General features: G+C 43.2%; 2 protein-coding genes across 3 annotated transcripts in view; one reads left to right on the plus strand and one right to left on the minus strand.

The window, feature by feature from the left end:
- BRF1 (BRF1 RNA polymerase III transcription initiation factor subunit) overlaps window positions 1-16,378 on the plus strand; it is a 178,828-nt gene that overhangs the window by 74,665 nt on the left and 87,785 nt on the right. The window contains exon 5 of the mRNA XM_027895346.1: window positions 8,930-9,002. Within this exon, the coding sequence (XP_027751147.1) occupies window positions 8,930-9,002 (73 nt within the window). The remainder of the gene's footprint in view (window positions 1-8,929; window positions 9,003-16,378) is intronic.
- On the minus strand, window positions 10,921-13,934 carry BTBD6 (BTB domain containing 6). 2 transcript variants are annotated; one of them, XM_027895349.1, is made up of 5 exons: window positions 13,759-13,934; window positions 13,209-13,509; window positions 12,926-13,016; window positions 12,526-12,644; window positions 10,921-12,301 (listed from the first exon to the last, which is right to left on the minus strand). In XM_027895349.1, exons 2-5 carry the CDS (start codon window positions 13,418-13,420, stop codon window positions 11,269-11,271), a joined length of 1,455 nt encoding a protein of 484 aa, XP_027751150.1. In that variant the 5' UTR covers window positions 13,421-13,509; window positions 13,759-13,934; the 3' UTR covers window positions 10,921-11,268. The 2 variants fall into 2 exon arrangements, with proteins under 2 accessions (XP_027751150.1, XP_027751149.1); XM_027895348.1 differs by lacking the exon at window positions 13,759-13,934 and having other exon boundaries at window positions 13,209-13,751.

Consider the following 16,378-nt stretch of genomic DNA (forward strand, 5'->3'; position numbering starts at 1 on the left):
GGTTTGTAAATCTGAGTAATTGTTCAGTAAAATTAAGAGTCAAAAATATTTGTTAGCTTTTATTGGTACCAATAACGTCCCAAGAGTTAGCGTGATCCTTTCAGGGTCACTGCAGTGGCACAGGGTCAGATGTTACATATTTTTGAAACAACAGTTGCTGAAGACAGAAATAACCTTTTTGGTAGGTAATTCTGTGTAAATGGATTCGTGCTCTACAGAAACATGTTTTATATAATGTTTTTTTAGAGAAATACGAACTTGCTCTGTGTGTGGAAACAGAAAGCTGCACTGACATATGTTGTCTTACCCTCATTCTCCCTGTTACAACTGTTTTACATACAATGTGAGTAGGTTAGTTGCATCTATTTTTGTCCTCCCAGCTGTCTTGGTAAATGGCATCCCTCTGAAGACTATTTATTGCTTGAAGCAATCTGCTGGAATTGCAATAATCAAATGAATCTTTAATTCTTAAAATGAGTAACTTTTTTCTCTTTTCTGAACTCTTATTGAATTATTTTGATTACTCACACCCGAGTGCTGCTTGTGTAGAATGGGAGGTTTATTTGCTTCTAAACACAAGTCATTTTTCATGGTGAGGGTTTTGAAATAGAACAATCACAGTAATATGAAGAATAGTCACACAATGTGAAGAAGAGGTATTGTGTCTGCAAGAGATGAAAAAAGAAAAGATGTCTTGTCAGCAGGAACAGACAAGAAAGATCGAATGATTTGTCTTCTCCCCTTTGTACATTCCAGACAGAAAAGATGCTGAGATGGGGCATATGAAAACCAAAAGGTTAAAGAGGGGTAACTGAGGAGATGGGAGAGGCAGAAGTACATTGGTAGTAGAGAAATAATCAGCTCCTAAAAGAGAAAAATCCAAGGTTTCAGTATCTTCATCTGCATTTAACTGTGTGAAGGCTTTTGAAGAGCTCTGCTTCATGGCTTCTTTAAGGTGAAACTGAGCAAACAAGAATGTTAACTGTTAACTATGGCTAGCCAGAAAGTCCTGTTTAAGAATGTATAAAGGAGCTTTTCAGGTTCTATCTTGATTTTCTTTTATCCCACCCCAAGTCTCTTTAAAAAAATCAAACAAATGAAAACCCCCAAACAGAACCACAAACTAAACGAAAAACCACAACAACAAACCAAACAAAAAAAATTAACAAAACAAAACACACCTCTGTGGCAAAACATTTATGGCCCAGGCAGAAAACTTCAGTACATTCTGCTTTAGATCAGCCTTTGCTCACAGACTTTGTGCCTAAAAAGAATTAGTTTATTGGAATTAGTTGATTAGGTTGTACTGTTTGACCTTGAAGTGCCTCCTTTGTTCAAGGACAGCTCTCCCATTCTGAAGTTGGGATGTGAATGTCATTAAGGAAGAAGAAAAGTTGTGAGCAGTAGTAGTGGCAATGGTATTATCTTTCCAAAATATTTAACTTGTTCAGACTTATCTGTACAAAATATGTCATACTGGTCCAGAGAACTGTTTTTCTTGGTAAAATGAGAAAGATGTCAATTTTATATTACAAAAAAAATCACATCTGAAAGTCTAAAAAATGAGCTACTGCTGACCTGCAAGACGAAGTCTTGCTTAGCTGCCTATAGCAAACATTGGGATTTTTCTTCAGAGTGTTCTCCTTGATGCAGCTCAGTTGCTGTGGGAGGTGAGGGACCTGCAGGGCTGCTCATCATCTGACCACAGGAATTTTTTGAAGAAAGTCACCCAATGAACATCTTTATGGATTGTCTTCATGGAGGCTACTGGCTGAATTACTGCACACCCTGAAATAGGTTTCAGTGCATTTGAGGGGGGAAAGATCACAGAATCTTTAAGGGTGGAAAAGAGCTCTCAAATCACCAAGTCCGACCATCATCCACCACCACGTTCACCACTAAACCATGTCCTCATAACAACCTTTCATGTATCGTTTCATCTAAAAGCGAAACAGAAAGAAAGCTTTGTAACTCTGGCTACTGGCAAAAAAGATAACTGAAAGCCTGTGAAAAAAGGCCATTAATTGCTGCCTTTTGCCATCTTGCAGCTGGAAACAGTCTTAGCTGTGCCATTCTGCATCACACTTGGGGCACCCTCCCCATCAGTGACCTTCAACCAGTGTCTTGCAAGAACTGGTAGAGCTAAAGATGTCTGGAGCTTACAACAGAGGTAGCAGCTAGAAGTAAGAGTAATACGAAGGAAGATTTGGATCTGCTGTTACCTGCAACCCATTATTTGTTCAGTGACCTGTTGTATTTGTATTCTTTCTCTCTTGCTGATCTGTTTAGGCTTTTTTTTTTAAACAACAAGCAAACTAAAAAAAAGGTGTAGAGGAAATCCTAAGCATGACCTCTCAGGCTCTGGTTTGTACTTGTTGTACAGCCTCTCTTCCTGGCATTAGTAAGTTACTTTGGGATTTAACAATATACAAAAAATAAAAAACTGTCCCTTACAGTGTAATGGGCTTTTAGATAGTATTGTGCTGCTGAAACTTCACAATAGAGGAGCCTAATTTTCACTGTTAATGGCAGTCTGTTTAAGAAGTCATATCTGTTTTTCTCTTATGCTGATGACTGGGATGTGGGAGTTTGTCTTGTTCCGCTGAAGAACTCCTGCATTTAATAATAGTTTTTGGACTTTCAACATTGCTCTCCTCTTGAGAAAAGCCAAAATGCCTTTTTTCTTTTTTTTTTAAATTGGAAAGGCAATTTCTTTGGTACTTTTTTCTCCTGTTTTATCTTCAGGTGAATATATCCTATGTCTTGGAAATCTCCCATTGGAAGTGTTGTCAGATCCAGTACGCCTCTGATACATTTGGACTTTAAAGCATGATCTGAAATGAACTGAAAATGTCCAGACCACTTCCTTGTGCTGAGCAGTCCTGCTGCTTGTTGATTGAGTTGGAAGGACGATCAGTCATCAGTCTCTGACAGGGAAAGTACTTGCTTATATTTTCAGATACTACATTTTACTTGCAAATATAGTCCTTAGAGAGGTCTGTAATCAGGCCTTTTGTTTGCTTTTTTTGTTAGTCCAATCTGAGCGACAGGCCTGGCTTGTTTAGGAGAGCTGTGAAGCTTGTCTAGCCTTGGCCAAGTCCTGAACAATTTAGGTTTGTTCCTGTGTTTCAGAGCATCCCATTCCTTGCACCTGGAGAAGTATTTGGCTGAAGTTTTACTTTGGTGTGGTGAAACGTTGCCTTGTACATCCTCAGAAACGGCTGTTTCTTTTTCAGCCTGTTGTTCCAGTGTCATGGTCTTTGCAGTGTGGTCATAAAAGACTTTGGGGAGAGGTGTTGGCAATGCTTTGATCTCCAGTTTCAGCCTAGTAGAATATAATTTCTGATGTGCCTTGTGGTGTGTCCTGCTGTTAAACAAGGCTGATGCTCACTGAAGAGATGTTGGAGGCCTGAAGTGCCAGGCTCTCTATAGGAGGACGCAGCAGGAGAATTGTCAGCAACAGATATAATTAATTAAAGTGAGATGATTACCTGATATCAAGAAGTTTTTTTCACCATGAGGACAGTCAAGCGGGGAAGCAGGTTGCTCAGAGCAGGTTTGCAGTCTTTGTCCATGAAAATTCCCAAGATCCAGAGCACAAGTCTGTCCCTGTTGCTTGATCCTGCTTGGAGCAGGAGGTTGTGCTGGATACCTGCTGAGATCCATTCCAACCTGAACTGCACTACGGCTCTAGGTAAGGAAAGAGGGTGCACAAGAAGTGAAAATCGGTAACTAGTACTTGCTTGGTCTAGTCTTCCTTTGGTCTCTCTTCCACTTCAAAGCACAACTCTCTCCCCTATTTCTTTATCTTCAATTTGTCTAGTCTAACAGTATTTCTTGTCCAGAAGGATTTTTATTGAGACTTATTTTTGGACACTTGTTTTCATTTATTCCATCTAAAGGCAGCGTTGGCCTCCCTGCTTCCTCTATGCTTGTTGGAAATAATTTCTCTTTGACTTTCTTGCATAGATAGTATGATAATGGCTTATTGTACTGCTGTGGTGTTGGAGGAAGAACTCTAGGACTGCCATGTATGTGATGAGCAAAAGGAGACTCTCCCTTTGGAGTGCCCAGACTGAAGGCAGCTCTTTAAAGCACAGTATGAGAGGAAGCTGCTTAATTTTGATTTGTGTCTCTTTTGAGCAATAGCCTGACCAGCTGGGTTTGGTGAATGTTTCTGTTTTGTTGTGTTGCCTCTTGACTGTTCTGATTGCAGTATGGATCCAAAAAATAGGAATTTTCATTTTCTTGTATGGAAAAAGGTAAAACAGAGTATTCTTTTAAAGACTGTACTCATTTGCTTCAGTTTTTAATACTCTTTGTTCATTTAAAGTTATTAACATGTTGACTGCATTTGCCTTTATTGCCCCTATGCAAATTGCCATGTTGATTGAGTTAATTTAAACAACCTGGTTGGGACCTTCAGGCATTACTACACTAGAAATGTTAATAATGAATCAAATAACCACAGGTGCCTCTTTCCCCAGCAACAGACACTCTCCTTAAAAACTCATTTGCTTTTCATGCTTGCTTAATTATTTAGGCAAGCAGCCATGGATGTTTCACAGTGTGAATTCTCACTGTGTTCCAACTGCCCGGTCTTTGTCTTTCTAAAAGACAGAATATCTTAACCACTGTCACCATTTGTAATACTTTTTACAGAATGCCACACTATGGTCTTGGAAAGCCCTTTTGGAAATTGCTTATAGTGACAGGGTTATTGATTTATAAATTTATGGAACTTACAGTCAAGCAAAAACTTCTTTCATTCAGTGGTGGCAGCTTTATTTTTTGCCACTGCCCGGAAGTTAACGTGACCTGGTAATTGTATGAATGAGAGATTCCCTCTTTCCCAAAGAGAGTTTAAAATTCTGGAAGGTGTTAGACGGATGAATTCCTGTGTTACTGGAAACGAGGTATTTGTTGTTATTTCTAGAAGTGGAAGTATATTGGTATTTGTGAAGAGATCAGACATGATGTGAAAGCAAGAGGAAATTATGAAAGGATAAGAGTCCCTCTGGAAGTGTCCCTTTGAAATCTGTCTGATGACTGACAGATGCAAAATGAAAAGACTGTCTCCAAAAAATACTGTGAAGGGCAAAGAGCATGACAAGTAGAAGGATCTTGTTGTGAAGATGTAACTGAATAATTGGAAGCCATTCCTTCCCTAAATGCTCCTTTTAATTAACATAATGTGCTTGATAATGAGAGCAGAAATTAACTATTGGTAAAGGACAACATCTTAGCGAACCTTAAGGTCTCCTGTAAAAACAGGTTTTTGCAGTTCCTTGGTGAACACATACTTTTTGTCTGAAAAATGTCTTCCTACTGAAGGACCTACTTGTTTTTTTAAGCAAAACCAACTCAGTGACAGGTTCTGTATGTATCCCCTCTGACAGAGGTTAACACCCCTCTGTTGTATTAGGTGTTGATGCTTAAACCCAGTGATTGCATCAAGTTTAGGAAATTCTGCTATCTGATGAAAATTTGCAGAAAAAGAGCAAAGTCTTATGAAAGTGCATAAATCAATTGTTTCACTTTGACAGTTTTGATTGGGGAGAGTTTGGGAAAATACTGTTTTTCAGTATCACCCTTTTAAATTAAGGGGGAAAAGAGGCGGAAATTGATGTGATAAGCTTTAAAGCTGCACCAATTTAAGTTTAAGCCAGAGACGTCATTTTAGAAGGGCATTTTTGTTTATTCACCATTCTAAGAACTCATATAAAATTAGGTTTTATAAATGCAAATGTCATATGATTCTAAATTTGGAGCATTAAGCTTTTGATGGATTGGAGTGTATGAATTTTTATAAGAAGTTCTTAATGAAGAAAGAACTAGAAATTAAAGTAGGCCTCTAAATTAATTCTTTTAATTTTCTAAGCTTAATGGAGTGCAAAAAACCATACAAATGATGAGAAGTAAAGAAAGGCCCTCTCTACATGCCTATTGTATATCATGTCTCCTCTGTCACAGGATCTGCGTGTGCTCGTGAGTAATATTGAAATTAGTGACAGTGGCATAAAATTTTAGAGAAAGGGCAGTCTTCCAGTAAACCCAGAAGTTCTTGAATACCGTGTGTCAGCAGTTCATTGGCATTACAGATTTGTGGGTGAGCCTTATGCCATCTTTAATTTCACATTTTCGAGAAACGCCCCAGAACTTGTCAATATCTGGTCAATTTTTTAAGTTGAGAAGCATATTCTTTGAGAGGGCCATAAGTTCTTTTTCTTTTTTTTTCCCTACTGATTTGCCAGGAAAACTGAAAGCAATTAAATATTCTTCATTCTTTTTGTGATTTTCCCCTAACATTAGAAATGTTTCCTCATGAGCTTCATGAGGAAGACAATATAGAGCATGTAATCCACTGTATATTTTGCTTGCTTTCTAAATGGGTAGTAACCAGAAACTACAAAGAAATGTGCTTGTGATCAAAAGAAAGAAATTCCCTGATGTACCATTTCTATTTGAATTTATTATTTTGTGCAAATACACTGACTACACCTTGAAGTTGGTCATAAAACACTGATGATGTGAGTGAAGTGGAAAAGCAGGTTAGATTTAGAGTATTACTTCTCACATAGACTGTGGATCAGGAGGCTCTTAGGCCAAGTAGGGAAAGATATGTAGTCATTGAGCACATTTATTATGCATTTGTCTTTGCTTTAGATTTAGTTTGGCACCCACTTCGACTGTTAGATCTTCACTTAAAATAAAAAAACCCTGCTTCTTTAATGCCTCTTTATATTTATTTGTTCTTTGTTATTGCATTTACGGAAAGTTTGCTTGGGAGGAGTTTCTTAGAGAGTGACGTCTTTGGCGGGGACAAACATCAGGTAATTTGGATGTTGCGACAAGCAAAAAGATTAGAAGGATAAATACTCGTTTTGAGTTTTGGGGCTTAGACGAAAATGAAAGAACTAGATGAGTTTGTGAAGCCTCTAATGGAAACTTCATATCTACTTGGCTCCACTGAAGTAACTTTATTGATTTGTGCGGTGAAATCGTCCTTGCAGAACAGGATCTAAGTGATGAGGTTTAAGATTTATAGTGACTTGGTCGGCCAGCTTAGAAGGCTGAAACTACAGCCAAACCCTCATTCTTTATGTTAATATTTTTTTTAGACAAAAGGTCAAAACAAGCCATTTTGAGCTCGCAGTCAGTCTAAAGCCAACTGAAACACTGCAGATGCTTTGCTGTAGCCATATCTGTGCTGTCTCTGTGGCTGATGGAAAGTCACACGCTCTCAGACTCCAGTATGAATTGCCAGATTCAGTAGGGGCTTATTTTTCTGTATAAAACTTGGTGACTTGCTTCCTAGAAAATATACTTCTTATTCAGAGGTTATATTTTGTTCACTTCTTTCCCATAGAATGGTGCTTCTATGTTGTCTGCTATTTTCAGCAAAAAAGGGACAGTACAGTTCTAGGCTGGTCCAACCATTGGTCGGTATTCACCACTTTTCACTAAATATGAAATGAATTACCATCATATCGTGTATACCTGATTGCACAGTGACTTTCAGGGCACGTGATCATTCTGAGGATTTCTTTGAAGCCTTCATTTCTAAATTTTTATTTAATTTTATTTTTAAATTTTAGAAAAATACATGTCAAGAACTTTTTCACATAAACATTTTGAAGTGCTGGATGAAAATGTATCGGTTGTTTGGGGGGTTATTTTTGATGTTGTTTAAATATATATATTTCTTTTTGCTAGCTTGGTAGAAGCATATATACACTTGGGAGTAAAGCCTGCTTTTAAACTAGTGTTGGCAAAGCTCTTTGATGAAACTGAAAGAGATTATACTTAGTAACAGTTTCTTAGTTCCAAAGGCTTGCCCCATAATCGCAACTCACTTGCTTTGTCAACACCTTGACTATCCAGGCATAGGAAAGAGAGGGGCAGTTCTGTTGCATAAAAGCCATAGAGTATATACTATCCTTAAAAAAAACCCCACCAAACCTATTTGTTGGGAGTGTAGGAGGATGGAGTTTTTTTATACTAACGTTGACCTTTACATATGCCTTGGGGGAGCAAGGTGTTCGCGGAGCTCTGTGGGAATGTTTGGGACTGATAGGGAACTGGAGTATATCCTGCCTTTCTTGCTGACCACAAAACACATCTGAAGATGGAGAAGGAAAACTTCCTCAGACTTGTAAAATACAAATATAGTTGCCTATGCTATAAATTGCAAATCAGAGCATGAAGAGTAACTCCTCCCCTCAGTTTACATCCCCCTGGGTGCACCAGTGAAGGAGAGGAGGGGAGCAGAGCTCTGTCCCTGGAGCCTGAGCAGGACCAGTGTGGTTTAAAGCTTTTCTGACTCTATTTTTTTTTTTTCTTTTTTTATATTCTTAATGTTTTTAATGTGATCTGGGGCAATGTCCAAACAGTAAGAGATGACAAATAACCCTTGGGGCATGTAGCGCCACTCCTTGATTTGGTGGAAAAGTTTGGTGTGTGCTTGTGCAATACTTAATTATGCCACTACAGATGATCTTGCAGAGCTGAAATTTGCACTGACTTGTGAGTATTTGCTCAGGTTTTGTAACGTTACAAGATAAATGACACTTTATATATACTGATATTGTATTGAAGTCTACTTAATGCCTTATGATTTTCGGTGACAACGAAAAAACTATACTACAGAGCAGTACTGAACCCACTAATGAACATGATGAGCAACTTTTTATATTTTTTCAGTATAAATTTATGCTTTGATTTACAATGCTAATTTGTGCAGATTTTGACAAGCACCAAGTATTATCCTGTACCTATGAATATCACTTGTATTACTTCAATTGAATTTTTTTTAAAGCAGGTTGTTTAAGATTTCAAAAATTGGGGTTTTCTTATTTCCATATAAATGTTCTATTACAAACATTTGTGGTTTAAGATTTGAATAATTGGTTTTTTTGTCTTTTAATAGGTGAATGTCTATGTGCTGGGAAAAACTTTCCTTCTGTTGGCCAGAGAACTCTGCATAAATGCTCCAGCCATAGGTATTTTTTTTATGAGTTGACTTTTGACTCTTTGAGTGTGTTTTTTGCATGATTACTTGACAAAAATATGTATGTATGTGTGTGTATATATATACATAGTACTGTGTGCTAAATATCCAAATGGTAACTTTAAAATGAAGCTGGAATCAATCCAGGCAGAAGAGCATTGCTAACTGTAAGAGCCTGTTCTCCTTTATGTAAGAGAACAGGCTTTATGTAAGAGTTTTTTTGGAACTGGATGCTATTTTCTTTTGCAAGTAATTTTGTTGCTTTTTCTGAGAGTAGTTTAGGCCGTCCGAAGACAATAGGCTGATGTGTAACAAATTTGTGTGTGTCTGCAAGCTTGCACAGGCCTGTCACGCTTCACTTCCACAGATGCAGCATTTGATAAACATTTGCCAAATTTACTATCTGTCCATCACCTGTAGGTGAGGTGTTCCGTGCCTGAAATACAAGTGGCTTGATGGAAAATGAGGAGCAACTTTTTCCAAACATGTGAATAACTTTAATAAGTCAACACTGAAATCATAACAGCGATAGGAAGGTGGGTTTTAACCTGTCAGGAGGCTAAAAAAAGCTATTGTCTAGGCTGTGGCTTTTAAGCCAAGGGAATTTGTGCCAATTCCAGTTAAAAGAGTGCGTTTACAGTGAGGTCTTGTGACTCTTATCCACCTCTGTTCAGGAATTATCTGCGTGTATCTTTACCCACTCTTACTCCCACTCTCCTTAATCTGTACTGAGAGAATCAGATGTCTGTGTTGAAGAACAACACCCTCCCCACCCCACCCCCCTTCAGCTGTACTCAGGTGGCACTGAACTGCTGCCTTTGCAGCAAGAGAACCAGCAGCTCATGCTGAGCATCACCTGTGCAGCTGTTGGCCATCCTGGTGTGCTGGCTTTGTCTGGTGGAAAGTTCTTGTTTTCGATAACTCAGTTCCTTTCTTATTTTTCATGGTTTTTTTTTTTTTTTTTCAGAGAACAGGCAGAATTTGTATTACAGCTTAGCGTCAAGGTAAAAATTAATGCAGATTAGGAAGAGGCAAACAAGAAATGTTAGATGTAGAGGTACTTGTTATACATGGAAAAAATACTGGTTTAGACTGCTGTTTGAGTATTCTTTACAAGGTCACTAGGAGAAGAGAGATTTATAGAAACCAGTAGGTATTTCTAATTGGCTCATCTGTAATGCTTGTCAGACACTTGAGAAAAAACATCTGCTTTTATCACTCTCTGAGAAAAGTTAAGGATACTAGCATAAAATGACTGCTGCTAGTGCATGAGACTAGGTAGAAGGGGGCAACAGATCCAGTAGCTTTTGTTTAAAGTGGCTTATTTCTAATTAGCAATCTCGAGTGAACCTAAAGGCCATTTTGCAAGTATTTCTCTAATGTCTGCTGCTAAATACCGTAAGGATGGGATGTAAATTTAGATGGTGGCTGCCAGTATTACAGCTCGGGGCTAAATCTGGGATGGAGCCTGTCACTGAATTAAGCTTCATCTGTGTGTCTTGACTCTGGCCTTTCAAATGGGGTACAGTTTGACAGGTGCAAGTGGCAGTGTTGCTGTTTGCTGGGCAGGCTGGAGGTTAATGCAGATGATGTGCGTGAAGGGGTATTAGGAGCTTTCAGATATAACCCACAGGATGTTTTTGATCAACTTTGATTATACTGATGGTTTGTCTGTCTTCAGCTTGGGCAACACACAAAAAACCCCAAGCTTCCATAAATGTCAGCTCCCTTTTTTGTGAAGGGAAATAAAGGCTGCTGATGGATAGTTTGAGTTTCCAGGCAAGGGAACCTTCGTATTTGCCATGTGTAAATGCACATAAGGACCAGACCATAATTGTCATCACCCCTGTTAACTGTACATGAATTAACATACACGAGCCATAAGATCAGCAATGATCAAGTACACAGGATTTAGGGCAAGTAAAAATGTTTTATATTTCACAGATTCGTAAACTGCTCTAGTTTAGAACATTCTGTTTAAGTCAGCAAGTTAGTTATCTATATACAAAATAAATGCACAGTACGTGCAAAATTTAACATTTTTCTGCTTGTTGCAGTCTTAATAATTAAGTCAAATAGCTTATGAATAAATAAAATAAGATTAAATTCAAGAGCATTCCTTCACTTATTTGTATAGCCTGATGTAGCAGATAGGTAAGTAGCGCAACATTCCATATTGCTGCAGAGTTCGTAGTAAAACAGAAAAATCCCTTAATGTGCATCATTGCAGCATTGGAATACAATCAAGGTGAAATGCATCATGCATAGAAAATGAGCTCAGGTATTTGTCCTCCTTGTACTCCGGTTCCATTAGTACTGTCCGAGGAGCACTGGAACTGGAACGTCACTTTCCCGCATTGCACTTCAGTCATTCCCTCTTGTCCAAAGTAACTGAGTTCGTTACCATCAAGAATAGCACTTACATTGTAAAACGTGTCTTGCTCAATCTGCACAGGGTGTTCGAACCACACAGAGAAGGTGTTGCTGGAGCCGTCAGAGGTAAACTTTGTCAGGTTTTGAGCAAGGACAACGCCTAAGCGCTTCAGTTCGATTTTGACGCTGTACTCAGCTTTGCCACAGCTCGACCCATACAATCCCAGTCCTGCTATAAATATCCGTTTGTCTACGGCAAACTGAATACTGTCACATCGCCCCCGGTACCTCCACTGATTGCTGCGATACGCAGACGACTGGAACCGATGGCATCGCTGAGGCACGAGTCCTTTTCTCTTTGTCAGTGGAAACTCTAGTTTGGGTTTGTTTGCGGCTGTGTACCATAGGAATATGTTGTGAGTTTCCTCAAGGGTCAGGATGTCGGACTGGGCAGCTCCATTGGCAAACTCTTCCAAAGTCATGGTTGGAATCCGCACCAAGTACAAAGCTTTCCCTAATACATTCCTCTTGTTGCGTGGCGTAACGGGCAGCCCTTGCCTTTTGCATTCAGCCTCTGCCCAGTTGAGAACAGCCTCGAAAACTACCACTTCCTTGGTGTTGAGTGCCTCCCGGGTTACAATGATCTCTAGTGTTTGTTGATCTATCTCACAGAAGCCCTCTGACTTCAGTGCCATTTCTGCCTGAGCATCAATCACTTCCCAGCAGCGCTGCGTCAGCTCTGGCTCCTCGAAGAGCCTGCTCTGAGACAGCAGGACACAAGCGTTCTTCGCTTCTAAGCTGGTCTCCAAAAAATTGACGCAAGCCTTTGCTAGGGCCGGCACGATGTACTTCTTGGCAGCATACAGCGTAGCCAGAACTGTGTCAGCTTCCAGGTCTATTTCATCACTATACATGTATCTAGACGGGGAAAAAAAAAATAGTTTCTTAGGGAAAAAAAGAAGTAGGCCATGAAAATAATCTATAGTCGTCTTTGCTGGCAGTGAATCTGACACTCAGTATTTGTCAGCACATTAAGTAAACAGCAATAAGTGCATATTGCACAATGCCAATTAGGAGATGTATATTTTATAAGCTACTTTGATTTTGTCCATGTAATTAGTAGACTTGTAGAGGCCACTTACTTTAATAGGATTAGAAAGGCTGCAGGTTCCACATCTGGTATATGGATTTCAGATTTGACCTCTGCGAGATCGCCATAAAACATAGCATAGAAGACAGAGCTACCAACTGCCAAAACATACTGGAAAATAAAGAGAGAGAAGCCTCAGTAACATGGATCAGGAACAGCTGAGCGTGCTGGCTTTGCTAAGAGCTACATTTAGGGAAAGTTACAAGCTGCAGTGGAGGCAGAACACTGCCTTAGACTGTTCCCTTTAATTGCAGTGTATGTGAATTACTTCTGGGATTAGACAAGAGCTGCAATTAGGAAAAAAAAAAAAAAGTGCAACCTAGTTGTAAAAGCAGGGGTAGAAGGAGATCTGCACAGCAGCATTAAAAAGCCAAAAAATTATCTGCACAAACCTTATGGGCAGGAACTTTCTTGGATGCCCCTGGCGGGCCCACGATGAAGTGAACGTCAGCCATGAGTTCGTTATTGAACATCAGCGCGTTCCTGCAAGCAGGGGAGGGGGGAGAAGCCCCGTTAGCCGCGGGCTGCCCCTCGCCCGGTGCCCCAGCCTCCCGCCGGCTCCAGCCCATCCCTGCCCTCTCGCCCGGCCGGGGCGCAGGTGCACAGGGCGGGCGCCTCTCTCTCTCTCTCTCTCTCCCGCCCGCCCGGGGAGGGTCCGGCGGGCCTGGCCCTTACCTCTCCCGCAGTGTGGGATGGAAAGATTGCCAGTTGGCGCTCTCCAAGTTGTTGTTGTTGAGGTTTTGGAGCTGGGGCGGCGGGGGCGGCTGGGCGCTCTGCTGGAGCTGCAGGGCGTTCTTCTTGCTGTTGGCAGCGGTGGCGGCGGCGGCGGCGGCGTTGCTGTTTGCAATGTTAGTGTTGGTGCTGGCAGGGTAAAGTTCTGCAGCCATCTTCTTCTTCAGGGACAGGGGCACTATCTCATAGCATCCTGGCACCTTGCCGTTTGACCTCACACTCTTTTTGGACTTCTTTAAGGTCTCTGGAAGCAGAAGAAAAAAAGTCAAACACTTCATGATCCTGCCATTGAGGCAACCAGGGGGCAGTGGCATGAGCAAGAGAACTAACAGATCCCAAATGCGAGTCCCACTATCAGGATATTTTGTACGCTTCTAGATGCAGGGTGGCCTTTGGTTTTTTTGGAGTGTGTGCGCGCTCTTTGGTTACCGGCCCGACGCACCTTTCCGGGAGGAAAGGGGTGATGCTGTGTCGGATCAGTGCCAGCGCTCACCTTGGCTTGCGGGGGGGTCCCAGCCTCCACGGCACTGCCACGACTGCAGCGGGGAACCCGAGCGGGGCCGGCGGGCAGTTCCTTCCCCGATGAAAGGGGACAGAAAGATAAAAATAATCAAAAACGGAGAAAAAAAAAAAGGCAACAAAATCCAGCAACAAAACCCCAGGAATCCGGCCGAGGCGGTGGGTCAGGAGCGACAGTCAATCCACAAATCCTCCGAGTGCAGCAGCCCGGCGAGGGTGAAGCGCAGCCAGCCGCCCGATCCCCGCCGCCAGCGTTCCGCTCCGTCCTTCCCGGCCCGCCGGGGGCACATCCGCGGCGGCCGGGCCGAGCCGAGGCGGCGGCTCCCCTGCAGTCCCGCTCCCGGGCGGCCCCCGCCGCCTGCTCGCACCAACTTTCCTCCGCTCCCCGCGGCCGCTGCTGCTCCTCCGCGCTCCTCCCGCCCGCGCCGGGGGCGCTGCTGCCCACGGGGGCGGCCCCGGCTCCTGCGCGGCGGGCGGGACGAGGCGCTGCCCCTGGCGCTCCCCTCGCGGTGGGATGCGGCGGGATGCGGCGCTGCGCGGCCGGGCTTGGCTCGGCTCAGCTCGGCTCGGCGCGGCTCTGCCGGGCCCTGCCTCCGCCTCCCGCACTAAGAGGCAGCGGCCACGCCGCGCGTCACGGCCACCCGCGCCAATGGCGAGCGCGGGGGCGCGGCGGGGAAGAGCCGCCCCCCGCCCGGCACCGCCCCCGCGCCTACGTGCGCAGCGCCCGGAGCCCTCCGGGAGGGAGCCCCGCGGTGTCTCCGCTATCGGCCGGGTCGGGTCTGTCCCTGGGCACAGTCCCGGTGCCCGCGGTCCGGCCGGAGCGGGGCAGGCGCGGAGGGACGCGGGGCAGCGCGGCGGGGCGGAGCGGGCGGCCCCGGGTGCGCAGCGCCGTTCCCGGGCGGCCCGGGCGGGGGCGCCGCCGCACCGCGCTCTGCCGGGCCGGGGAGCCGCGCTGCCCCGCCGGGGCCGCCGCCCGGGCTGGCTGGGGGGGACTCGGACGCACAGGGGTTACTGAAGCCCGGGGAGGCTGCGGGGGTGTCCTCCCCTCTTTCCCGCAGCCGCCGTGCCCCGGCTATGCGCGCCCTCCCGGCCTGGACCTCCCGCCCGTCCCACGGGCTGTCGTTCGGCGAGGACTGAACCCCACACAGTGCCCTTTTACTGAGAGAGTCCAGCAGCGGGGCTCGGTTGCTGCTGCGCTCCCTGTTACCTGTTTTGGTGGGGAACATCTATAAACAGTGCCCGAGATGCTTTTCTGCATCCCTGTTAACGTGGTATCAAGGATCTTCAAAAAGTCACGGGTTTCAAGTCAGGAATGGGATCAGGAGAGAAGGGAAAAGTCTTCAGAAAAGCACACACTTCTTTCTTAAAACATGAAATAAGCGTTTTTTCTTGTGATCAGCTTCATGGCCCCCAACACTCTTTTTGAGGAAAACCAATGAGGTTTTTGCCCGACTTGAACTTACTCCCCTGTGTAGAAGGGTATCAGCCCCAGGGGTCTCCCGAAGCAAAGGGGACCCTCCTGGGAGCAAGGCACCCTCGCTGCAGTGGTGCTGGTTTGGTACTTCTGGAAGGAAGCAAAGTGTTTGGGCTTTACAGCTTCTAAAATTTTTTTTTTTTCCCCAAATGTTTGCATCAACGCAGGATGTGTTTATGCAAACCTAGGCCCTGCCTCGAATTTATATATTTGCAGTCTTACTTTTTTTTAGCCTTTTTAAGGCTTGCTATTTAAAACCCACCGGCGTATTCATTTTCTGAGTGTTTGGTAGCTTCAGAATTTAAATTAACGATGTGCAGTGTTTTGTCAAATGACCTGTGGGCATGAATGCCAGCAGAAATGTCTCAACAGCTACAAACAGCAATTGTGTAAATGCTGATGAAACTCAGCTCCGAAGAGAGAGCTGAGTTGCTCCTTTCTCTCCACTCTGCTCTGGAGACCGTAGGAGCTGAAGTTGAGACCTCTCTGGATAAGAGGAGATGGAAAAGCAAATCAGGCATTGCTTTGTAACATCACACATGTTCCTGTAGTGTGAAGAGCAAAGTTTAAATGCCTGTTGAACCCCAGGCTATGCCTTCTGAAAGGTTTTTTGTTGTTGTTGAATTTGGCATTGGTCGTTTCTGTTGAGTACAGCTTTATAAAATCATACTTCAAAATACAGAACAACTCTCCTTAGAATCATGGGGATTGGTTATTCTGTTCTAAACCTTTGATTTTTAGGGCCATCTTTAGAAGGTGACTGCACTCTGAAGTTCCTTCAGTTTTGAGGGAGACATGGTTGAAAGTTCTTTCTTGATAAGTGCTTTCATTTAAATGCTTCTGCGAGGCTGACAGGCATCATCACCTACAGTGTGATCTTGGTAATTATGGATAGCAACAGGGCTTCATTGTTAGAACTTGGTGCCTTGATTAGTTGTAAATCCCCAAGATTTTTCTAGTGTTTCAAGCTAAATTTTCATCTTCAGCAGTTTGAGTGCCCACGTAGGGGATCAGCTGAGGAAATTGAGTTGAGACTAATAGTTAACAATTTACCGTACATCATGGATTTTCGGTCAAGTGATAAAAGGCTGGCAGGAAATGAGAAATTGATATCTCAAGT

This window comes from Empidonax traillii, unplaced genomic scaffold (genome assembly GCF_003031625.1).
Source record: "Empidonax traillii isolate 1590-97213 ecotype Southwest subspecies unplaced genomic scaffold, ASM303162v1 scaffold457:size789790, whole genome shotgun sequence".
Lineage (NCBI taxonomy): Eukaryota > Metazoa > Chordata > Aves > Passeriformes > Tyrannidae > Empidonax > Empidonax traillii.